The sequence below is a fragment of the Hyposmocoma kahamanoa genome, unplaced genomic scaffold, assembly GCF_003589595.1.
Source record: "Hyposmocoma kahamanoa isolate Upper Pololo Valley unplaced genomic scaffold, ASM358959v1 100021, whole genome shotgun sequence".
Lineage (NCBI taxonomy): Eukaryota > Metazoa > Arthropoda > Insecta > Lepidoptera > Cosmopterigidae > Hyposmocoma > Hyposmocoma kahamanoa.
This window is the reverse complement of record NW_020653200.1, coordinates 482,227-509,081: the sequence shown is the minus strand read 5'-3', so window position 1 is coordinate 509,081 and position 26,855 is coordinate 482,227. Positions and strand designations below refer to the sequence as shown.

Below are 26,855 nucleotides of genomic sequence, written 5' to 3'. Positions count from 1 at the left end.
TATATATGTGTGTATGTATGTATATATGTATGTACGAATACCCCACACCTTTATTAGCGAGACGTAGGCAGTCTGATTTCCGCAATAAATAAATAAACAAACCTATTATTATTTTCCATTGACTTACTAATAAATGGACGACGGGTCTAATACAAAAACCACGAAAAATATGTCCCAAGTCAACCTATTTAAGCGTAGTGACATGTAAAGGAATATGAAAAAGCTAAAACGTTGAATTTAAATTGTAATGTCATCGCAGTACTGTCTAATTTTCCTTGCTTCGCTGCCAGTCGAACAAACGAAGACTAAAGCGTGAATGACGCTCTGTACACGATTTCAACGCCCTATAAGTTCGGCCACTTTTTAGCGCGGACCCGACGTCCATATAATTGTAAGTCAATGTCATTTTCATTTAAAATATATGCTTCAACAATCACTTGGAAAGGTACCTTGATGTTTCAATAGAAAATTTGAAAAAGGAATTAGTGCCAATTAAAATTTCAAATGAATTCTTTTCAGAAGAACGCTTGTGATCAACTGTCGTAACTAGTGTTAGGCAAAATTTTCAGTGAAATATATTTGTAATTGAGCTTGGGTCTATCTCATTCTATGCACGAACGGGAGACCCTCATCGTTGATAGATTCAGGCAAAAATTAAACATGAAACGTTATTGAATTGAAATGACTGATAACACCATGTAAATACAATTTTAATTGATGATAATAAATGTGAAGTTTTGCGAGATTATATAAATATGCAGCCACGTAAATACCTTTGTGACAGCTACAATAGCAAAATTTCGGGGGTGTAGCTACTTTCTTCTTCATATTTGTTGCTCAGAACCTTTAGAAACAGAACCTAGAAGTAGTTTACACGTTTCTGCCGCCAAGCAGTAATGTAAGCATTTCTGCGTCCCGGTTTTCATGGGTACGGGTGCTGGTGAAATTACAGGCACATGGGACTTATCAACTTATGTCTCATGGTGACAGGCGTAGTGGCACTGCAACTGTTATGGACAAGCGTGTAGCTTACCATCAGGCGCACGACTTTTTCGTCCCGTCACTTGATATTATATAAAGAAAACCCTTTTTGAAAATTTTTTACATAGTGTAATTGGCCTATTCACTCTTCATTATGAATTCGTTCAGCCAGCAATGAAATAAGTGGATTTATTAATTCGTTTATTCACCTTTCACAGTAATTAGTTCGAATGTACAAAAGGCGGATAAGATTAAATCTTTTAATTAATGATTTGTAAAGCACATTACTTGAACAATACCTAGACCGAATTCTGTTACATTACGTTTGAAGTGTGACTGTGTCGGACATAAACAAGTTACACTTTACATTGCCAGGGTAGGCACAAAATTCCGACGATATATCGCACTTAACAACTAACATAGTATTATTTCAAAATTGCGTGATATTCATAATTTTCTCCAAAATTTCGCGATATTTGTGTGTCATTCGTATAGGATTTAATTTCGTAGCAACAGGACGACATTGTCGCTTTAAAATTAGGTAATATTAATATAAGTTAAAGCAATTTTGAGATAATACTATGCTAGTTGTCATGTGCGATCATCGAGTATATAACCGACATAGAAATAGAGACGAAATGTCATTTAATTTGTTTGAAAACTATTCTGCCATATCATTACTATGACAACTGCGCTCCGATTGGCTAGCCCGTGTTCGAAACAATTGACGGGTGTCGTCAATTGGTGTCGTCAACTGTTTCACTTCAAATCGACCGGTTAACTTGAGCTTTGCTATAATGGACGAAAATTGCAAAATTACATATTCAATATTTAATGACCGATGAAATGTAATTCTGTTTGTTTTGTAATTAGATATTTTGCAATTTTTCCCACACCACCGAATAGAATAGCACGGCATTCTTAGAGATATTATCTTTATTACAATATATACAGAATATTTTTTGGAGTATACGGAGACGTACACACAGGTCAGTAGCTGGCCTGTCTATATTTCAGTGCAAACGCAAAAGTTGATATTTATAAGAGCTGTATCGCTAATGTTTAACTAGGAATATATGGCCCGTATTTCGTCTCTATTTCTGGTTATATGTATACTCGATGTGTGCGATACAGGATGCGATGCGCTGCGCAGATTTTACAGAAGTTATTGTTTATGGTGTTAATAATATAATTCTACGAGGTTGTTAATGTTTTACAAATGACTCAGTATAAGATTTTTAAGCTACAAAGGACAATAAATGGCTTTCTTTGATGTCGCCCGATAAATTAGTAACGGAAGTAAATTTATTTATTTATTTATTCACGGAAAACCAACAGATTCTTACATTTAATAAATACAGGAACATAAAGCCAATCACAGGCTTCGACGTATAGCTTCAGACAAATCATACACAAGCATTAAACAAATGAACAATAAACAGTATTTCTTAACAACATGCACTTACATGAATATGACAACCCAATACCAGCTAATCACGTATTATTCACAAATTATTCAACAAATTTAAATATAATTGTCCGTGAATTTACGATTCACCGCATCAATATTACAATTGAATATGTCAACTTCCAGCCCATGATTGCTCAGCACACTATCCAAACTCCTGCTAAATGCTCTAAGCAAGTAAATTTTTATGATATAGGCAGTTAAGTTTCTTAGGTATATTAAATAATAATCAAGGGAAAAGGGGAAAAAATTCCGCTCGATGTTCAACACTTGCCATTAACGAAGTTTAAAACTACAGTGAACTAAAAACTTAGTGCCAAAGGTTAAGACATTATACAGCGCACTTGAAAGTTCTAAAAAGGTACTTTTCAGCAAACACTTGTGATAGAAAATATTTGTATCTTGCTTATACTTTACGAAATTTCTGCATTACGTCATTAATTTGTAAAGTTTTTATGTAAAAGTATTAAATTAGTGATGCGACTACGGCAAACCATAAAACTGTCATTATTACATTTAGGCGATAAATCATTTAAAGTACAACGATGGAAAGGCGATGACGTCATCGGCCTCCTTTCAGGCCGTAAAAATAAGCGATCCGCTGCGTCCGCGCAAGTGTTATGGTGCTACCAATGTGTTTACTATTTGCACGCTTTCAGTGTAGGTACTTATGAAGCGAAAAGTGTTCGCTTTGTGCGCTTTAGAGTGGTTACACACGCTTCTGGCACTTTACACTTTTACACCTCTACCGATCTAAAGGTAATTGCATCCATGCAAACGCGCGACTGCATCGATATAAACAATAACATTAATAACAATATAGCTCCGCACTAGGGAAACCCTGTGTTGCGAGTGCCATGGACACACACATACACAATCACAAATTACACCCAAACTCACGAGAGAAATAATGTATGCCATGGCTCCGCAAACGAGTTGGTGGAAATAATAAAAAGTAATAAGTACCAGGATCTCGGGTCCAACTACCTATTTACAGCCTTTGGAGTCGAAACCCTTAGCCCGTGGGGTCCCAGTGCCCTTCAACTGTGCACAATTTTATCGAAAAATCTAATAGACTGTCTGGGAAGCCCAAGGACCGGCAGCTACGTTGCCCAACGCATTAGTATAGCAAGACAAAGGGAGAACGCTGCCAGCATCTTGGGCACCATGCCGCGGAGACCCAATTTTATTCATATAATTTAAAAATCTTACTTTGACTTTCTAGTATTTAAGTTTTTATTGTCTTTTTACCTTACCTGTATATTATCTTAATTAAATCATTCTGGCCAACAAATATTTGTCCCGGCCCGGGAATCGAACCTGGGACAGGGTAGCGATGCAATCGTGCGTCTGTATCGATGCAGTCGCGCGCTTGCATCGCGTTTGCATTGTTGCTTAAAATCGCGCGTGTGTAACCGCTTTTAGTCGTGTCAACTATTTCGCGCAAAACCACGAAATTCCTGGAAAAATGCCTTATTTTACTACATGGATGTGCAAAAATGATAGTCTGTTTCATATTATCGTTACGTCTTATTTTATTTTAATAAAGTATTCCATTTTCTGCTAATCGTAATAGATTTACTGTTAAAGTAAATCTTATACCACGTTAATAATTGTTAATCGTTCGGTTTTCAACTATTGCCGTTAGATCGCACTGAATAACATTTCTATTATAATATGAAAACGCTGTAACTTCCAATGTATGTATTGAAATTTCAATGATATTTACATATATATACTGGGTAAAGTTTAAACTATATTAACAGTCCAGTAGGGCTAGCACGATAAGGCGCGAATTGAGGGAGAGCGACATAAAGCGCGAGATACTGCTATTCTAGCGCAGAAATCATGCGTTCCATGTCCATGCAAGTTGCGCCCTATTGTGCTAGTCAGACAGAATTTGTTACATATTTTTATATTAGAAAGTATGATTAACCATAATCAAGGTTTCATAGTGTTTAACATTTACATTATGTAAGTGTGACATTTGGTGACAGCCGGTTCTCATAATAATCGAGGCGCAGAGTCGAAGCATCGCGACGCGTCATGTTTTTCGCCTATAGTATATGTATCTCTATTTTCCCATTATTAAGGTACAAATTTGTTTTATGCAAATATGAATGGCCCTTCCATTGCTTTTTTTTTCTTCCGTGGTACTACTAATTCACTCATCGATTTCGCGATTGTTTTTAACACGTGTAGTAGCTGAGTGCATCTATTAGTATATTGCAACACTTTCAGGTGTGAAGTATATTTTCAGCACGTTTCATTAAGCAATGTACAGATACGAAATTGTAAACTGTGGGATTCTCAAGCAGTTAACGAAATTGGGAACAACATATTTTATACCTTGTGTTCTTTTTACTGTTTGTGTGAATAGTACGTGTTTTAATTTAAACTATTTTTATGTGTATTGTTTGTGTTTTTGTTTCGTAATTATTTATTACATGTTTGGTTAGATAGTATTTTGATTTATCTGTCTGCATTTTGTTGTTTCCTTGAGGTATTGTTTCTATAATGGGGCTGACGTCATGTTCGATAACTATCGAAACCCCTAAATAAATAAGGAATAAAACAAATTTTTTGAATGTTTAGATTATGTTTTGTTTTTATACTGTTTCGTTTCCTTTTCCTTTTTTTTTCTTTTGAGGTGCCATTGCGGCAAACAAATGAATGTATTTTTTTTCTTTCTCAACAGATTTCCTGCATATACAAGATGGTAAATATGAAAATAAGCAATATTCAAACAAAGTTTAATTACAACATTCAACCGTTGCAAATATGGAAACCGTAAAAAATTACTGTCACACTTCTTCTAACAATTTTTCTGTTCGTCACGCCGTCATTTCATCACGATAATAGAAGACAATAACAAAAGATACTTACAACACACTGAAAACCTCTATGCAGAAAATCTTGGGATATTTTTCTAAAGTATCGCCAATGAATGGATGTTGATTCATGTCGCCAATTTATTGATAATGTGAAAAGTGCATACCTGCTGAGTTTATAATAAACTGCACTTGTATTTTTAAACTGATTTGTATTGGTTTACACTCAGTCGCACGATGGTACCTAGGCAAAAACTGAATTCATATTGTACAAACCGAAACGGGATAAACACCCAACGAGTGGCCTCCAATTTTCCCTTACAGTCACCCCCGGCCTCACAACTGATTTTCTAATCACACTGATTTAAATGCATCTGAGATTTGTTTATTCTGTCCGTAGACAAGTGGTCAAACTAGATAATATCTGATTTCTGGTCATACTGATGTAAATACATCCGATATATATTTGTCTCTACCACGAGTTTACTGTGACCCCGGAAGAAAAAAAACAGTGGAAGTGCAATACAAACCAAATAGCCAAAACCCATACAAACGTAATCTCGGTGCAGAGAACTAAAAAACCGACCTCAAAAGCCATTCGTTCCCTAGTTTGCCACCCTTGGATGTGGAATATTTTCTTCAAATTAAATAGGACTCTTTCCAACAAAAATCTCTTTTTCTCAAAACGACCCCTCCTACGTAAAGTATCGTATGTTGAAATTGCCAAGTTTGCAGGGGAGCGTTTTAAAGTTCTGAATTGACTGAAAGAATGATCATCTAATAGATCATCTAACCGATATCTAGGATTTTATAATACTCTATGTGAGTAACGAGCTTTGCCGAATAAAACTGAGAAATGCTAAAGTCACGTGATACGCCCATTTCAGTGAATTCAGAACTTTAAAACGCTCCTCTGTAAATTTGGCAATTTCGACATACGATTCTTTACGTAGGAGGGGTCGAAGTGCCGGAGTTACCGCGTAATATACATAAAAAAAAACATACAGGCGAATTGAGGAGCTCCTTCTTTTTTTGAAGTAACAAATTTTGGATTGTTAATATAATTTAAATTTTAGCCAGTCGCTATATAGTTGAAAGTCCACTACCTTTATTGCAAGTAACGACGTTTTGTTTTTATATTGAAATTTTATTCAACAAGCTGCCATCTCGCGGCCAGTAGTTGAACTACGACGAACGATTAAAATCTAAATGAATTCGATAAACAGAAAATTAAAAATTTATTAACATAAGACTTACCGATGACATGAAATATACCTACGGGTAATGTTTATAGCGCGGCTATTATTTTAGCATTTTTCTACGAATTTAGAGAATTTCCGCGAAAGAATAGTTAGTACTCGACAGACACTAACTAACCATTTCTAATTTATTTTGTGTTCTGTCACTGCGACCGTTGTCGCTGGTAACCGCATAAATTACATCACAATTTTGTATGGCAAATTATACAGTGCTCCTAGCGGTCACAAGAAACAACATTTTATATACAAACATTTTACGCGGTCGCTGGCGATAAATGTCACTGTAATTTCTTGGTAACACTGATCACTGGTGACACTCTGTCCGCAAATATTTTTTTAGTTATTAATAAAATTAAACAACACCTGATTTCCGGTTACACTGATTTAGACACGGTTTACATCTGAACAGATCACTCTCAATGGCTGATAATAATTCTAGTAACTCATGCGTTGGATAATAATAAGCTCACCTAACAACGTTGCTTTTGCGCCATTGACGCAAGCGAGCGCGGGCGTTAGCTGTCAAAGTTTTTGACTGACTTTAAAAAAAGGAGGAGGTTATACGTTCGGCTGTATGCATGTTTTCAAATTTCTCAGTCAACTGCAAAAAAAGCTTTTTTTGTTTGAAAGGATTATACTCTCGAGGTGGTCCCTGATCCCGATGAAGCTGTTCCGGGTTCGTTTCGGCTATCACAAATTTAAAAAATATTTACCGCAAATAAAGGTCGACTTTTCACTTGACACAATACATGCATCAACAAATCACCATGACAATCAGAAAAAAAAGTTCAAAATGTACAAAGGAGTCCGTAACAGTCCAATTGTCAAAAAAAAAACTCTTTCTCTTTTTGTTTCAATGAAAAAGTTACAATTATTAATTAAATTAAACTAACGTTACTATAGTTTTTGTAACAGACGTTTTGCGACACGCAATTCGCGTCAATCTGATTATACTTAGCCTGGTCCGATGAACTTTTTAAAAATAGTATACCGCCTTATTTAAATGTTTATCAATCGCTGTGGCTTGTAAAATAATTTGTTGTCTGTCTAAACTTGAGTAGTAAAAGATTAGGGTAGCTAGGTTTTGTGTGCACCTGCGTTTCTTCTTGTTTTTGTTTAAACCTAGCTTTAAAAATATCCATACATATAAATGTTGCAAGCAAGATAATGCTATTTTTGCAATCTAGACATTTTGCTGGTCGTATTCATATGTAGTCGTTTAGAGGGGCCAGCCATTTTGAGTCTTACTAATGTGTGGTCATATTGCAATTTCGATTTTAGAACCAGTAATTCTAAGACATTCTTTATGAGTCCGACCCTGAAATACGGAAGCAGCCTTGTTTTAGGTTCTAACTGAAGCGAAATTTTTAATCTCGAACGATCTGAAAAGGGAGTTGTTTAGAGATAGGAATAGAATTGTATTGAGTGACCCAAATTGTTGTTCCTCGAATCGTCCCGGAAGCTCTGTGTAACTCAAAAGACATAAATCATTGGAACACTAAATTTTTAGCACTATTTGCTTGTAAAGCTTTTATGAGGTAGCTTTTAAACGAAGGGACTTAGTTACGGCCTCATTCATGCATCGAAAAGTGACCTCAATATGTTCTCTCCCTTTTTTATATGGCTTTTTATTTTCCAGTTGTAAAATTAAAAAAAAATAGTTTTCTCAAACATTTGTGGACAGTAATTGAGCAAGGTGCCAGGCCAGGCAATCGCAACTGAATAATTTCAACCTTAGAAATACCTTGTACTGGTAGTTGAGTAATAAAATAAAGTCCGGGGGCACTGAACGGAATATCCTGAACTGAAACGGAGAAATTATAGCAGGAAAGGATGTGTGACTGTACAACCGTTAATAATTTGGATTACTACGTACCGATTGTACCAGGAAACCAGGCGCAGAGAGGATTTCGTTGTAGGTCACTGCTGCTGTTGCCCACCCTGATTTCCAGGTCTTGCAGCGGTTGGTGACCTGACATGAACAAAAACACAGCGTTATCAATTCATCTGGAGTGGAGGAAGAAGATCCATTCTTGTTGCATTATACTGTAAACAAGATACAATATGCTTACGAAACTTCATTGTAATGTGTACTACAGACGTAAAAGGGTCATACGAGTGAATACTATTCACTCGACTCAAGGCAACGTCTTCGATTTTTTATATTTCAACTTATAGACGTCATTATAATATGAATAATTCAAATCTGACGAATATTTATTATATTCAGTTGGGTTAGTAATATCACATTTTAATTGTATTCCAACAAATACAGTGTGTACAGTAAGAAAATAGCAGAATAATCAGAACATATGGAAACTGCTTTAAATACCCTAGCAAATTATATAACTATAATTCTAGGTTCGGCGGACTAAAGCACGTAAGTAAAAAAAGCGCTTCATTTGTTAATAAATAATTATATATTTTCTGTGTTGTTTATAGTGTTGGAAGATGTGAAGAGAATGATAAATTTGAAAAAGACGCCTCTAGAATTAAAGTTACTTTATGAAATAACAAACGAATTTGACTTATGTGCTTTAGCCGGTAAATGTATTCATTTAAGTGAATGATGTTGGATTTTTACTTATGTGCTTTAGTTCGCCGACCCTATAATTAACACTCAGTATTATGTCGTTCGCGTCTTCTGTCAAGGGGCTATATACGGAAAGTATATAAGCGTGACGTAAATTGAAAGGTGCCACCATTGTTCAGGTGATAATCATGCTCATGATAAACAGATTCCCAAAATTTGAAATCACGAATATCCCGTTCGGGATATTTTACAAAACAGTTGGTAAGTGGAGCTTAAAAGTCGTGGATTTTCTCAGTTCAGAACTGTGTTACTGACCTATTTCAATCACTTCTGTACTCGCATTAGAAAGGTAGTACTCGAACGTTCTCGTGTAAAATAAAAATAAAATCGTTTTTAAAAAGCTTTTTTTAGAGGCATTTGGTTTCTTCCACTTAAAAGTACTAGAATGAGGAACCGTTTGCCTTAAACATTTTTGCAGGTGACGATATAAATAAATCCCGATAATGGATAATCTGGTTTTTTATTTGAGAATCCAATCTCTATTCTACTTTAGGATACCTACTGAGTTGCTGGAATTCTCTGTTTCCCGTTGACCCAGTGAAACTACCGAGTTATAAAGTGTCGCGCACAACAGACTGTCACCGTTTTGCATGAATTTGCGCAAGCTTCAACCATCCACGACCGAGCTACCTGCATTCTAATGCTCGTATGTGTAAGAGACCTGTAATGCCTGGGTAGACCGTACTTGTTGTAAAGTAGGTCGAGACCTGTTCCATGCAATTAGGAAAAAATGTTGTAAAGCTCCGAGCAATGATAGTGCCAGTGGTCTGTGGTAGTGCTTGAGAAAGAGTTTTTCTTTGTATTTAGTGATAGCGGTTTCGAAGTACTACGAGGATGTGATTGACATGAACTCTGTGATTAAATTCTAGTATTTTGTCAAGCACTACTCACTGATAAAAAAAATGGCGACTTGACTTACCGCAGCAACCTCTAGTGGTGACCCTGACAACCTTGACAGCATAATGGCGGAGTAAATCCACCTGCCACCAAGGAGACGCTTCCCTTTGCGTTTCGGTACACCGCTTTCCATCATGTTCTGTGGTCTTCTCACCGTCGTTGCCATTGGCTGCTGTTCCACCGCGGACCGTGGTTGACTGGTTCGCTGGTTTTCGGAAGGCCACGTTGGTTCCTAGATGGAACACGTATATTAAGTTTGTAAAGATTCCAACCGAGTGTGGAGTGTCTTTGAAAGATAAATTGAAAGAGATTAACATTCTTACGCTAACGTCACAGTACATTTATGAAAATATTATTTATATTAAGACAAATATATTTTTTATGAGAAATGGTGACAGATAACTTTAATACGAGGAATAAAAATAAACTAGCTGTTCTTGACAGTCGTCTTCATAAAGTCTCAAATTCATTTAAGGAACAACGTCATTTACGAGGTTTCAAATTATAGTGAAACAAAAACTTTATATTAAAAGTTTATTATACAGCTTCTGCGTACTTGGATGATAAAAATCCGTGGTAATGACCCGTTTACCCGTCTGGCAGATAGTCCCGATCTAAGATGTTTAAATATTGCGATAATAAAGGTATTCAAATGCATATTTACAGTTTCTTGTTTATTCTTCTCAGGGGAATCTGCTTTAGTAATGAGCAGTGGAGTTTAATCAATATGACGTTTTCAAGGGCAATTTGCTTACCCATGAAATAAAGATTATTTGACTTTTATATATTCCATGAAATATGCGCATCTATGCATGCTCCATTGTCGACCTCATTGTCACTTTCCATCAGGTGAGATGGAGGTCAAATGCAAAGTTATTTAAAAAAAATGCATGAATTATATCTATGATTTTTTTTATTTCTCTAATTTGAAAAGCTGTTTCAATGGAAATTAGATTGTGTATCCGGAAAGCATTGCTTGACGGTTTGAAAATACAGTAATGAGCATATTTCCTAGTAACTGGAGCTGACTTACCACAGAATGGAACCTCCGCTGTCCACTCTCCTCTGAGCGTGCATTCTCTCTGATGGGCACCAAAGAGTTCGTAACCCTGATCGCATTCGTACGTAGCAATGGTACCCGGGACAATATCTTTGTTGCTGGCTATGGATACTCTTGCATTTGGAGGCACAGCTGGATGGCCACAGCGCCTTTCACCTGGGAAAAAAGAAACTTTATCGAAATTGTCTCTAATAAGGTACATTTTTCAATAATGGCACATAGTCACAGAATATTCTACAGCAAAATATTTTTTTTTATAACATCAAGTGACGGGACGAACAAGTCGTGCGCCTGATGGTAAGCTACACGCCTGTCCATAACAGTTGCGCCACTCAGAGCTTTAAATCGCAAATACTGAGGGGCACTACTACTACGCCCGTCAGCCTGAGACATAAGTTGACAAGTCCCATTTGCCTGTAATGTCAACAGCACCCTTACTTATTAGCTCTACTGCTGTAGAAATAAGTCTATTATCAGAAAATGTTATCATAATTATAAGTGTTTGTATTCTTCTTTTTCTTTTAGCTTATTGGTTTTCGCCAATGTAGTTTTCAGCTTAGTAATTTTGTACTTCTGCAGGTTCTGCTATTCGACGACTATTTTGGGTGTAATGTGAGGACGCTTTCGTAATATTTTATGATTTTTTTAAATAATGGAAAAAGGTCGTCAGAAGTAAATGTGACAATGACGTATAAACACAGATCTGCGAAAGTAACGCTTTGAACTCGTAATTCTCTCATGCCTTTAGTTTATATCAACTCTAACTGTGGAATTCATTAACTGGAGGGTTACTATGTTAAAAATGTCACCCAAGAGGCCAAATTATCGACGGAGTTGCTTGTGTAATGAAATAGTAAAAGCAAAGGCGGTACGAATAGTACTATGCGATTGTAAAATTCCCTTCACCACCAGTGTGAACGACCTTTTAACGGGTGATAGTTAACCTTTCCATTTGCCGTGGCAAATGAATATTCCATAAGCCTTCTGTTTCTATGAAATTTCACATAAAGTTGTTTTGACACCTACAAAAATCAAAGATCTCTATACTTCTGAAGTCCAGGAATCTTTTATTTTTTTTCCATCCTCTGAGCCAGAAATAGAGACGAAATGTCATTTAATTTGTTTGACAACTATTCTGCCATATCATTACTGCGACAACTGAGCTCCGATTGGCCAGCCCGAATTCGAAAAAATTGACGGGTGTCAATTTTCAATATCAATTGTTTCACTTGAAATCGACCAGTTAACTTGAGCTTTGCTATAATGGACGAAAATTGCAAAATTACATATTTAATTACCGATGAAATTTGTTTCCGTTTGTTTTGTAATTAGATGTTTTGCTGTTTTTCCCTACACCATCGAATGGAACAGCACGCCATTGTTAGAGATAAATAAATAAATACGGAATATTTTTGGAATATACGGAGACGTACACACAGGTCAGTTGTTAGCGCTGTCTATATTTCAGTGCAAACGATAGTTGATATTTATGAGTGATGTATCACTGATGAATTACCAGGAATGTATGGGCCCTTATTTCGTCTCTATTTCTGGTTATATACTCGATGACTATAAGTAACGCATATTGAATGCTGTGAAGTTCATTGATAAAAACGTATACAACGTCCGGCGCGGTATGCTAGAAGACGTCGGTTCGAATCCGGCTGGACCAAAGGATTTTTTCTGCGTGTTCGATCTTTGTATTAATAATTATAACAAACTAGTAGAGCAATTTCACGAAAATGATTGAATATCAATTCAATAAAAATATATAAAACGAATAGCGACATCTCTCGCCAGGGCTGGTAGCTGTATTATATATTGTACTTTGCTTTCCACATTATTTGTCATATATTTATTTATATACATTCAACAATGGCAATTTACAAAATATACATTAGTAAAATATATCGCATGTAATAAAGGTAATGGGAACTGGCTTAGTGCTTTTGTAAAATGAAAAAAAGAAACAAACAATACCTATTATGCTCTGGAAAAAAGGTACCAGTGCTACTTGTATACATAATTGTAAAAAGTAACATGCAAAGTAATCTCTGTGATCATTTTACTTTGTACGTTGAATATTTGCCGATGTGACGTCGGGTATTGAATAGCTAAATATTTCCTGCGTCAAAGGGGTTTCAGTTTCGCTTTGTGGATAGATTTCACGTGATTCTAGAACCCGAAATAGAAACTCCATTTTCCCTGTATCATTTATCAAACTGAACTAGCCGGACATAGAGGATTTGAAAACGTGATAACCGCATATTAATTTAGTGTGATAGATTGATGCCTGTGCATGCATGTTTGTGTGTATATAGAATTTATAAGCCGCAACGTATATTACAAATTAAGATATAATGAGTTCGCCTTTTGGCGCGTACTAGCATGTCGGAGCGGTAGGGCTCATTGTGAAATTGATTTCTCTCTACAAAAATCCGACTTCGGTTGTCTAATTTCATAAAGCGACTAAGTGTCTAATATCCTAAGTGGCTGGATCAAGACATCTGTGTCTCAGGTATCCAGGCTTCCCAACTCGAACCTAATTGCTATTAAGATTACACAAAATTTAAAATAGATGTTAATGAAAATGTTTTAACCTATATTATTATGGATTCTGGAACCGGGCTTGTGTTTAAGAAGCAGGCATTTCTATATAAATTCTTAGGATTTTCCGATTCTTTCGATAGTCTCGATACTAGCTAGTTATTGTTCAATATTGATACAATCAATAAAGTAGCAAGCAAAGGGTTAAGAAAGTGATAGGTTTCAGGTGTAAAAACAGCCAATATTTTAGCTTTTCTTTTGAAAAAAAAAAAAAAAATTCATAGAGAATTAAATTCGAAATTCAAATAATTTATCAGAACTTGAGAAACGTCTAATATACGATAACAGACAAAAGAAAATTAAGTCGTGTAGTTTTGATCACAAGAAAGCTTCAACTTCAAGAAAACTTTAGCGCGTAATTAAAACTGAAGTTACACTATTGATGTTGGTGCTTAAATAGAAAAGCTAAGGAAAATCTTTTTCTTTAGAACTTTCCACTCTCTTTACTACCTGTATTTTTTAAATATTCTTTTTCTAATTTTTAATCGACGCCGCGCCCCGTGACAGCGTGTTTGGTAAACAGGCAACTTTTCCTTTTGACTAGCTAAAAACAAACTAAATGTATAACCTTTGGCAGTGCAGTTGCCAGATTTTTCGTTTCGTTTTTCTTTCGTGCGGAGGTTTCCAATATTTTAATTAATGTTAAGTTTAAATTCATAAAAACGGCTACAAGTTATTCAACTAGGTGATCAGTCTCCCGCGTTAAAGACACTCACACACTGTTCATTATGTTGCAACTTTGTTTTTAGATTTTAAATTAAGGCTGAATATGGTTGGATGCTTAGAATAATAACGCATAGAATGATAGTTTCATATCAAATGAACTGTCACAAGTGAGGCAATAATCAAATTCATGTAGGCTAGTTTTAGTTGTAGGTTAATTTTCGGTTTTAGTGAATATTTATATAAAAATACAAGTTGAAACGCGTTACTTCCTTGTGGAATGTGATGTTAGTATCTATTTTATGTTTGTCTGACGTATTTTTACACTCATTTACCGCACATTTCGTCATTTTTAGCTAAAATTCTTGATCTGTTCGCGATGCAAGTTGACCTTGAGCACTGAAGGCCCGCCCGCTCGTGTAGGCCCTTTTGGCGCGCTTCAATTTGCCTCACTTAGCGTGTGCGGACTAGGTTTCTATGCGTTATTATTTTAAGGTTGGATGTATGAAAACTTATAGCATATAGGACTGGAGGCGTCATCGATAGGCAACCCCTCTGTGAAGGTACAAGCACAAAATAACTATTGCACAATAAACACTACTTTCAAATCGATGTTTTTGCATATCCATTATCGAATTCACCGCGTCAAGTATTCCACGAAACATGACGTCTTCCGCTATACAAAATTGCAAAAAAAATCTCTGCTGCATCCAGTCTAGCCAAGGGTGAAATCACATTCCATGCATAAGCTTATTTTTTACATTAATTGCTAATTTTCTACTTTATGAATTTTTTTTCACGATGATCACACTGGTTCAATTTATCGATTACCTAAAAAATTTTTGAAAACATTCGAACATTTGACCTAAGCTTGCCTATGAAGTTCCCTATTTGCTAACAGGCAAATATAGACAAAAAATGCAGTAATTCGTGGACGCTGCTTTTTCGTTATAGCGAAGCGACGCGCTTTAGCTCCTATTTATCGACAGATTACATAACGAAGTTTATTCAAATTGATTTCTCCATCGTATTGTATATTAAATAATAATGTAATAAATTATAAATAATGAAAATAAATTGTAATTGTTTAATATAAATCATCATAAATCATGCCGTACTGTAAGAAAAAAATAAAAATAAAGAGTACATATACGAGTACATACATACAATACACATAAATTACAAAAGAAACAAAAATAACCTAATAGCTAACTGTCCTTATCCTATACAAGACAACCACAAGTCAATTTCAATTTTCGAACCACAAGCGACTGAAATATTTAGATTTAGCACAAAGAAACTATAGAGTTGATTTAATGTTAATCTTTTTATTAAATGTTAGTAATAAATAACTAACAAAATATTATTGTATTCGTTTTACTGTTTGGAGTTATCAATCAGAAATCCGAAAATACATTTGCCCGAAGTAATGTTTGCTCGAATGTTTGTAATCTCAAATGTAACTTTTAGGTTATTTCAGGAATATTACAAAACAAACTAACTTAATCTTATCTTTTTAATAAGCAACCAAAATCCCCTGAAAGCATAACGGTTTTCTTATAAATCGGTTTTCGAGACTATCAAACTTTGAGTTTACTTCTAGTTGGAATCCAGAAATTAGAATCATCGATACATTTCTTGCAGCACGTCATAACTACCAACATAGAGACACAGCTTTTTCACATTTACAATATTTGTATGTACTTATATATCGGCACAACTGTTATTACTTGGTGCCATAAAACATAATACCATAAAATTAATAAATTAATATTGACATTAAGACTACTCCATCACTCTTGTGTTTCCTCCGGTCATGCTTGTCATTGGCTTCTACGCTGACCGAGAAAAGCCATAAACTGAAAAAAAAAACTACCTAAATTTTTTCGTGGTTTGTGGATTACACTTTGGCTTGTATTTATTGTCATCCATTTATTGGTAAGTCAATAGGCAATCTCCTCTGGCAAATACAAGTAAAACAATACCTACCACTTTTACGCTAAGCACTAAGTTGGAAAAAGAAATTCACTACATTCAGTCTAGGCAAGAGTGGAATTACATTTTTCATATACATGATTAACCAGTACGTAATACATATCGACACCGTCACGTCGATATCTTTCCGTACAATAGTTTATTATTATTACTTATTTTATGGCGGTTATTTTTGGAGTCAAGCACAAAAGTGACAGACATTGACAGCGCCCTTTCAACTAACGGCGGCAGATCTCATCTGTCAATGTGTGTCACTTTTGTGCTTGCCTCCAAAAATAAACGCCATAAAGGAAATAATGATAATAAAGTACCGTGCATAGTGTTTTCTACTTGAGACATACATATATATATATAGTAACTCGAAGATAACGTGAACCGGATATAATATAATTATCACCTTTCGTGCAACGGATCGCTCCGACAAAGATGTATTAAAATATTGCGCCTGAAGGACACTCTGACATTTGATCTCTCTGGACAGAACAGATGATGCAAAACACTTATGCAATTTTTGGTTGGTAGTAGTTGCTTTAATAGCATCGGTGTGCTGTGGTTTTTAGATTAGAATTTTGCAGGTCTTATTAATGACTGAAATGTATTTTTATTGCTGTGTATATAATCCTCAGTGACTGTGGCCTAGAGCGAAAGTTAGCTCCATACTTTTTCTTCTCTTTAATAATCATTATTAAATTTTGAGAATACCAAATGGGAAATCTTTTTGACTTTGCCACAGTTTTAGGAACACATATGTCAATAATATCAAATAATAGTTCATAATATATATTAACTATATTTTCTAAAAAATCGAGACCTGTATTTACAGTATATTTACATCTAGATTTTCCTAGCAAATAGAATCTAAGACAGCATTAAATAATTTGTAATCCATAACATACAAATTTCGCGATAACATACGAAATAAGGCAATACGGTTTTGCCCCAAAGCCATCGACTTGCACGTACGTAAGTGAAAATGGGCTGGACACGTACGTCGCAGAGACGACGACCGATGGAGCCGAAGAGATCTGTTCTGGCATCATAACCTAGGTTACGATGTCGATGTTTTCTGGAGATTCCGTTTGCGAAAACGAAGTCTGACGAAATTAAAAAGATGGCAGGGCCGGCCTAGGACAGGATCGCCGCAAACCGAGGGCTATGGAAATCATATCAGGAGGCATATATCTAACAGTGGAATCTGTAATATGCTGAGAAGAAGAAGAGTAAATAAAAAATAAACATAAAAATTGTATTTTTTAATAGGGAGCTTGGATAGATTGTGACCAGTAGGATCCCTAATTGAAGAGAAGAGCACGATGTCGACCAACTGCTTTTGATAATAATACTACATACCTATCATAAGTTAAGATAAATCTATGTGAAAAAAAAATAAGTCGAACAGTCGATTTTCATAATTAAAAGAAGTATTAATTAAATTTTTATTGAATTGATATTCAAATAATTTTTTGTGAAATTATTCCACTAGTTTGTTATAATTATTAATACAAAGATCGAACACTCAAAAAACACAGAAAAAATTCCTTCGAGCCTGTCGGATTCGAACCGACGTCTTCTTGCATACCGTGCCAGACGCTATACCAACTAAGCCACGGAACGAAGCAACGGACCTCACGAATTATTATTCGTTGGAATTTTTTCTGAGTGTTTTTTCTGAGTGTTCGATTTTTGTATTAATAATTATAAAAGAAGTATTATTTTGTGACAGGTTATGTAGCGCCATAAAGTCAGTAACGAGTGCAGGTCAAGATGTGGATGGTCCTGATGATACTAACATTAAGCAGGACATAATGGATGGCTAATCCATGTTACTCGAGGAAGATTAAAATCTCTAAAAAGGAGAACGTTACTATTATCAATAGATGCTAATAATGTTACTTAAGGAATCCAAATATTTTTCCAGAAAAGTCGCAGTACCTATAGGAGGGATATATACTTAACACGTCATAAGAATTTCCAGATGATATAGACACCCAAAGATCTTTAACGCTACGCCGAGATGGGGACGAGGCGGATAGAGTTAATTTTTTTTTGTTTCTGAGTACAATCAAGCTTGTTCTTATCGTACTCGGCATAGAGTTCATTTTAAATCTTAACTGTTAAGCATGACGTGGTTTTGTTGTATAAACATTATATAAGTAAATAAAAATGTATAAAAATAGCAACTGTAGAGCTCCTTGTGAAAGAGTTCGTCCAGAGACGTAGTGCCACCTTACCTATTTCTGCCGCCAAACAGCGTTACTGCGTTCGGGTTTTGAAGGGTAAGGCAGCTGGTGAAATTACAGGCACATGGGACTTGTCAACTTATGTCTCAGATCTTTGCAATTTAAAGATCTGAGTGGCACTGCAACTGTTATGGACAGGTGTGTAGCTTACCATCAGGCGCACGACTTGTTCGTCCTGTCACTTGATATTATAAAAAAATATAAAAAAGCACCTATACTGCCAACTATCATTCATTATGGAGTACCTATGACACGGCTCTTCAATTATCGCAAAATCCAGGCTCTATTTGCAACGTTTGCTGTTACGTACCTAGATTAAATACGCTTCCTCGTGTTACTAAATACCATGATCGGCTAAAGTTTAAAAAATACGTGTGCTCGATTTTTGCAGTCCAAAGTAGCAAAATAACGCATTTTTCTAGGATTTTCGAAGTTTTCCGCGAGGTAATTGACACGACCTTAGCAAAGCAAAAAAGCCGGACTGAGTTTAAATATGTGGAAATTCAAGTAGGTACTGTTGACACCGTGACACGCAAAGTAAGCACTGTATTTATTATTAAGTGGTTTCGATGTAAGTACGTTGTACGTACGGTTAGCTCCGATCGAAAACGCCAACGATTAGGCAGCAACAAAGGCTTTATTATTGGAAGAAGCTCTTCGGCGGATCAGTCTTGTGGAGATCATACACAATTACGATCTCGTACAAACACAACAGCGATTTAAACTCCAATTTGAAAAAAAAAAAAATAGGTATACGCTGTTTAGATCCGAAAAATAATTTAATTTCCCTTTGACGTGTCCTAGAAGGAGTATTTGACTTCGGAATTCTGTGTATGAAGAACTGCTGTAGAAAATAAAAATGAGCGTACAAAAGTAATATCGAACAAAGACAGAATTATTATATTATTATTATATTTTTATTGACCTATATCTATATACTCTTGTAAATGAAAAAAATATGTCAATGTACTTGTGGCAGATTCTCTTCTTGCATTATAGATGTAAGGACCCTTATCCATCAACAATTCTTCCTTCTTATAATTATATTTTGTAATTCTGCCATCATTTTTAAGCGATACGTTACACAGCACATTTTAGTTATCTAAGTATCATTATTGCGAATGGACATCATTTCCTTTCTCCATCAGTTTCAAAGCCTAACATACAACAATGCAATCCACGTTTGAATATTCGTTTGTGATTTGCGTGCAAAATGATATTAGCGGTTATCTACGAGGTTTGCGGTGAGTATGGGAAATTATTTCGTTATACGGAATAATGTCCCACATTGGTCATTATTGACATGCCACTGTGTCGTAGTGTACATTAATACAAAATTTGTTTGAGTAACACACAGCACATTGTGCATTAAGAGCGGTAAATAAACTTTTTCTTTACCACCCATTCTACATACAATATTTTTCATTACATTTGCGAGGAAGTAAATACAGTGGTAATTTATTTCTTGCTTGAATAACTGTCGCTTCACAACAATTACGGATTTTGCAAGTGAGGGTTTGTTTTGTTTTTATTTACCTATTTTTTTATTTTATTTGTTTCATACAAACAAGGCATGCAAGAGAACATAATACAATTGCGAAACTGCGAAAGCGGTTTGTTGGCGCGGTTACACTCACACTCACAAAACTATAATATATCTAGTATGAGTTCATTTAACAAAACCAGTGAAGATTTTACTAAATTTACATGCTATCAAGGAATATATGTTTTATTTTTTTCTTCAATGTGAATTTACTTACCAATTCTCTGCCACAAACAGTTTTAGAAGAATCCACCACCTCAATTTCTTTACGTCAGCTTTATGTTTTTTATATCTTTTATTCTCTTTTTTTATTTGTTAAGCATAATTAAATAATTTCTTCTAGGTATTAAATGTCCACTGTTTTTAATGAAGTGTTGTGTATAGCTATGATTGGATTACAGGTTTACATTCATTCATGTAGAATAGTTTTGTTAATGTGTATTCTGATCAGTAATCTGTTGCTGTACCTTATCCAATAAAATAAAAGAAAATAAAATAAATACTGTGAGTAACTCAATGTAAACCGTTTCCTTGGGTTATAAGTATCATCAAAGAGCTTTAATATGTTTTATAATTTTTATTGTAATAGGCATATTAATTATTTGTTTTAAAGCATGTAAGGTTTTTCAAGCACATATAACTTTATGATGATGAAAACAGAGTCTATATTATTGATTATTTAATAATAATTGAATGTTGACTGACGTTTCGATCTTGGAATCGATAAGTAGCGTGGTTGTTTTTGTCTCGGGGTAAGGGTTAGTATGTTTTAAAAACCATTGTAACGTCTAGTCAATTATTTTAAACCCTGTCGTGTAATAATGAGTCTAGGCGTTTAACGACCAGTAAATATTTTAAAGTATATACCAGTTTTTATAGGCATCATACGTGAAGGACATAAGATCTGGCTACATTACAGGGAATCCTAGTTTGGGAGCTAAGCATAACTTTGTACCTATTTTTGTATATTTACCATAAAGTTATTACTATAAGTAGTTTAATAATATTGTACAGTTTTTTTCAACGATCATCGGAAACGTGTTCTGAGTACTGAATTTTTGTTACAACAAAATTAATATTAAAATTTATCTCTATATTAATAATTATCACTTGAGTGCACATCAACGATTACTTGATTATTATGACATATCACTGGAGAGTTATCAAAATTTCCGCTTGTTGATACATAAACGGCGGTTAAAATATGTCACTGAAGATGCCGATGACTTTAGCATTACCTACCTATCTTACCTACAATTAATACCGAGTTTTGGAGCTGTTAAGTCAATCTTGGGGATAATAACGCACACATTCAACATAGCCCCGCACTAGGGAAACCCTGTGTCGCGGGTGCCATGGACACACACATGGACACACGAGAGAAACAAATGTAGGGCATACAAACATTTCTCCCGGCCCGGGAATCGAACCCGGGACCTCGGCGTGGCAGTCCGGCAGGGTAACCGTTCCGCCACGGAGGCAGTAAGTTGTGTAAATTTGTGGAACTAAATTGTAAATAGCATAATGAACTTTCACGAGACCTCTTCTTCTTACCGTATCGATGTTTTTTTATTTGATGACTATATTTTATTTTTTTTACTTTGAATAGTATGTTGCTTTCTTGACTGCGCTATCTGCGTAGTGATCTTCTTTCGTACAGATAGGTATTAGGGCACAAGGGGCAACAGAAAATGCTGCATGTTCTGTATTGGAGCAATGCACTCACGTCTAGTGAGACTAGCATCCCTGATATGCTCCCATTATATCGTTACGACAGATAGGCGTGCAGTTTCAAAATGTAGTGTCTTGTATATTTAAAAGAAGTTGTTCCCATATAGAACTACGCGATTAACTGTCGTTCACGACTTTTTTGACGTTGCGACGACAGACTGTCGTGACGATGGGAAGTGCCAGAAGGACAGCCGTCAGACAATAAATAAAACGTAACGATAAGAATGTGACGACAGATAATCGCAGCTTCAAACAATTCATGTCACGACATGTCATGAAACGACAAGGCGGTTGCCGTGAACCGACAAATTGTCGTCACGATCTAATGGGAACAGCTAGACACGACAGTCGTTCAACGATAAATAAAACGTTGCAACATAATGGGATCGCGCCCTTAAACAGCATTGAAATTAACTCTGGTGCATTGCCGAGAACATTATTAAAACTTGTTTGCTAAATTGGTCCTACCGAAAATCGATCCCGGATCTCCTCGTCAAAAGCAAGACCAATGTAACTAAGACCTGTATTCAAAATACTAATATAGGTTGTTGAAACTGTGTCCATAATTCAAGTCTCGACAAGCAGTAGAGCTCCTTGTGAAAGCGTCCACACAAATACGCTAACGGCTCCAGAATCCACACAAATTTGATTCAAAGTGTATTCCATAGCATGTAAGTTTATTTGAAAAGAGCAATCCCTAGAGTTTCTTGCTCGTTCTTCTCAGAGAGGTCAGCGTAGTGAACAAGCAGTAGCTTAAATTTGACGTTTTCAAGTGTAAATTTATTTTACCTATGGAATAAATAATCTTTGACTTTGACTTAGAGTTCAGTCCAGGGAAGTACTGCTACCCTACTTATGTCTGCCGCCAAGCAGTAATGCCAGCATTACTGTGTTCCGGTTTTGAAGGGTAAAAGTCCTGGTGAAATTACAGGCACATGTGACTTGTTAACTTATGCCTCAGGGTGATGGGTGCAGTGGCAGTGCCCCTCAAGTCTTTGCGATTTAAAGGCTCCCGACTTGTTCGTCCCGCCATTTGATATTATAAAAAAATAAATAAATAAGCACCTACATTGCTAACTATCATTCATTACGGAGTACCTACGACACGGCTCTTCAATTATCGTAAAATCCTGGCTCTATTTGCGGTCACAACGTTTGCTGTTACGTACCTAGATTAATTACGCTTCCTCGTGTTAGTAAATACCATGATCGGCTATTCCTTGTAATGTTTGTTTTGCAGCCTAAGTTCAGTCCTTTAGTCAATAAAGGCGCCCGCCTAGAACAGACCATGGTACATGCAAAGTTCTATTTACAGTGCACCCTAATCTGTTTGCAAAGGGTACTAATGTCTGTGCTTGCATTCTGTTACCTCATACCTCTTGTAATTGTAAAGAAAGTGTTTTTTTTATAATATGTGACGCGCACTATAAGTTTCCGGAATGAATAAGAAACAAATACTATAAATGGTCAGAAATGAATCTATTGTTTCTCAAAATATTCTCCGTTAGCGTTAATGCAGTTTTTCATACGAATGAACCAATTTTGAAAACGTTCATGCCACTCCTGTGTGACAATCCCTGAAACATATTTTTCATACTCTTCGACAGCCTCTTCAGGTGATGAAAATCGTTGACTGCGCAACTGGTGCTTAATTTTTGGAAATAAATAAAAGTCACAAGGTGCCAGGTCGGGACTGTACCCGAGATGGCTCATAAGGTCAACGTTGTTCACCTCAAAAAATTCATTTGTTTGTCTGGCCGTGTGAGTACTGGCATTGTCGTGGTGCAAGACGATGCGGCGTTTACGGTTATTTTTACGGAATTTGTTAATAACTTCCTGCAAACAAATGATCGTATACCAATCACTATTCACGGTACAACGATTCTCCAAAGCAACAGTAGCCACGTGTCCAGTTTTATTAAAAAAAAGAAGCAATCATCCGCTTAGAGGCACTTTGCATGCGCGCCACTTTGGTTGATTTCGGCTCATCTCGAAAGACGCTCGGCTACGCTCGATTACTGCTTTGTTTTGGGATCGTAACTATAAATCCACATTTCGTCACCTGTTACTACGTCTCACACCAAATTTGACGCCCCTTCGTTGAATCTGGTATGCATGGCATTGTACCAAGTGACGCGATCCGTTTTTTGAGCCTCAGTCAAATTGTGTGGGATCCACTGAGAGCACAGCTTTTTTACACCTAAATGTTTATGAGTATTGATTATATTTGACTCATGCCTATGCCTCAAGATACTCGAATCTCATGGTATGTCACATGCCCGTCTGTTTTGATCATACGGCGCACAGCATCAATGTTTTTGTTGTTCACAGCAGTGGATCGGCGACCATCACGAAATTCGTCACTGAGATTCACAAGAGCGCATTTGAATTCTGCAAATCAGTTCTATAAATAGTCGTCTTGCATGGAGCTCGAACTGCTTTTGGCGGTTCGAACTGCTTTTGGCGATGACGCCAAAAGCAGTTCGAACCCGAGCGAAGCTCACTCAAAACTCAAACTCAAAGTCTGGATTTGAGTATAGTTTAAAGCACTCGAAATCATATTCAAGTCCCTGCCATTAGGGTCGTATTTCCAATGCTTGTGTTTCCAGTGCAATCCTGACTTGAGCATTGAGTAGAGTTCTGGAATACGACCCTTAAAGTCGTACGTAGAAAATCATACTACGAAAATTGTCACGAGTTAAGTCCATGCTGATGTAAATAACCAATTTCTAAAATGACGCCACAATGTACAAAACAAGTGACAGTCAGATGAAACAAACTATATTCTACAGCCAAAGAGTTCCATTTTCAAATGTTATAATTACTTTTCAAATATTGTTTATGTAAGTGGCCAGTTCCGGAAACTTATAGTGCGCCCTATGTACTAAGTGATGGAACGAACAAGTCGTGTGCCAGTCCCTAACAGTTGCAGTGCTACTCAGAGCTTGCAGCTTGAGCAGTGCTCACAAAGCTCTGAGGTGCACTGTTATTGCGCCCGACACCCTGAAACACAAGTTGAGAACTTACTGCTTGAGGGCAGAAATAGGTATGGTGGCAGTACTTCCCTGGACAAACTCTTTCACAAGGAGTTCTATTGCTATTTAAAATAGTTATGGAACTTGGGCATTGTTCTTTTTGTAACTGTACTACAGAATAGGGTGTTTTGATGACTTATAAATTATCTATTTCTGCCGCCAAGCATTGTAGTGTCAGCACTACTGTGTTCCGGTCTTGAAGGGTGCCGGTGAAATTACAGGCACGTGAAACTTGTCAACTTACGTCTCAGGGTGACGGGTGCAGTGGCAGTGCCCCTCGGATCTTTGAAATTTAAGGCTCTGAGTGTTATGGACTGGCGTGTAGTCATGACTATGTGACCTGTACAAAGCTCGGTACGTGTTTTTTTTGTGTCTTAAAAATAAACATATGCGTTTTTAGATCTGCAAAAATAGTTTTATTTCACATGTAAGCAAATGGTTTTTAACATGTAATAGGGTGTCCTTAAAAAAGGCCGGGTTAAAAATATTAAGAATAAACAAGCGTGTATGAAGAGACGGATGGGAGTGGAGGAGGCGAAGGAGGTTTGTCAGGAGCGTAGTAGGTGGAGGTCCATGGTCTCTACCTACCCCGGTGGAAAACAGGCGTGATGATAAGTACGTACGTACAATAATTTCTCTCATTTTATTTTTTATTTTATAGTCGGTTTGATTTTATCACACGTTTAACAATATTTTTATGAGATTACGATCGTCTGTATAATATTTTGAATGACAGTGCATTTTAAATTCCAGCTAGCGTGTCATTGTACGCTATTTTGAATTGTATTGAATTAGTTTCAAGTACTTTTCGCGAGACATTTTTAGAATAAAATGAGAATAGAATAGACACTTATTGCAACGTCACAACACAAAGATAAAAAAAATATTGATAAAACTTAGACAAGCAAAAAAAATAAAAAGTATTAATAAACAAAATAAAAAATACAAAAAACAAAACCAAAACAACGTAAAATCGGACAAAACACACAAAAAGCAAAAAACAAAAAATAACGCCTTCAAATTTTGTACTGTCATTTGTGCGGTTGTGGCAATACGCAAAAGAACTTCATTCAACTTATGCCACAGCCATAATTGACTGTGGCGCTGGTTTTCAATGAGCCCTGATTTTTCACGAATGTCTATTAGTGAACGTCACAATGTAGGGATTTATTTCTTTCGACATTAATGTCTCAATCACGCCGTGTATATTATCGCTGCAAGCTCCAGAGAGAGGAAAATAAATGCGCCTAGTTCGCCATTGCTCAAGTAAATCTCGAATCTTCTATTATGATCTCGAAGTTGAACAGCACATAAAGATATGATCACGAAAGTTGTGAAGCCAAAGGGTCAATGCCAAATGTTTTTGTTATAATTCAATGCAGAACACGAACTTAATTTATTGCAACGCCGAATTAAAAATGTAGAACATTGTGCTATTTATTTTCCTGAACAAAATTTCAAATTAAATGTTAAATTTCGTGGTCTTCCTTTTATTTAAGATGCTATGTTATAGATTAGAACACAAACGTTACGATTGAGGCTCTCGATCAGCATAGTAAAATTACAGGTGCTTTTCGAACCCGCCAAATGTTTTCACATTTGGCGGGTTCGACAGGCGATTATTTAAAAATATCTTTGAATGCAGTTGGAATTGTTTGCAAAATCAAAATGACGTATTTTTTAAGTAAAATTGTCTATCGGTATCGGTATTTAAGGTACTTTCCCTCCACTTGGCAGAGCCGTGGCATAGACAAGGCTGTCAGCGGCCAACTGCTACATGTATAATTACTCAGAAACATAAAATCTAGTAGACTTTAGTATGAATAAGTTCCATTTTACATTTTATTCCTCTTTTCACATTTAAGGAAATGTTATTTTCTGTATTGAAATTGACAATCCCTATCGTTTCAAAGTCAAAGTCAAAGATTATTTATTCCATAGGTAAAATAAAT

General features: G+C 36.0%; 1 protein-coding gene across 1 annotated transcript in view; it reads right to left on the bottom strand.

The window, feature by feature from the left end:
- LOC113239171 (sushi, von Willebrand factor type A, EGF and pentraxin domain-containing protein 1) overlaps nucleotides 1–26,855 on the bottom strand; it is a 175,165-nt gene that overhangs the window by 47,877 nt on the left and 100,433 nt on the right. The window contains exons 2-4 of the mRNA XM_026476079.1: nucleotides 11,063–11,245; nucleotides 10,052–10,261; nucleotides 8,416–8,511 (exon numbers count right to left, since the gene is read on the bottom strand). Coding sequence (XP_026331864.1) covers nucleotides 8,416–8,511; nucleotides 10,052–10,261; nucleotides 11,063–11,245 — 489 coding nt within the window. The remainder of the gene's footprint in view (nucleotides 1–8,415; nucleotides 8,512–10,051; nucleotides 10,262–11,062; nucleotides 11,246–26,855) is intronic.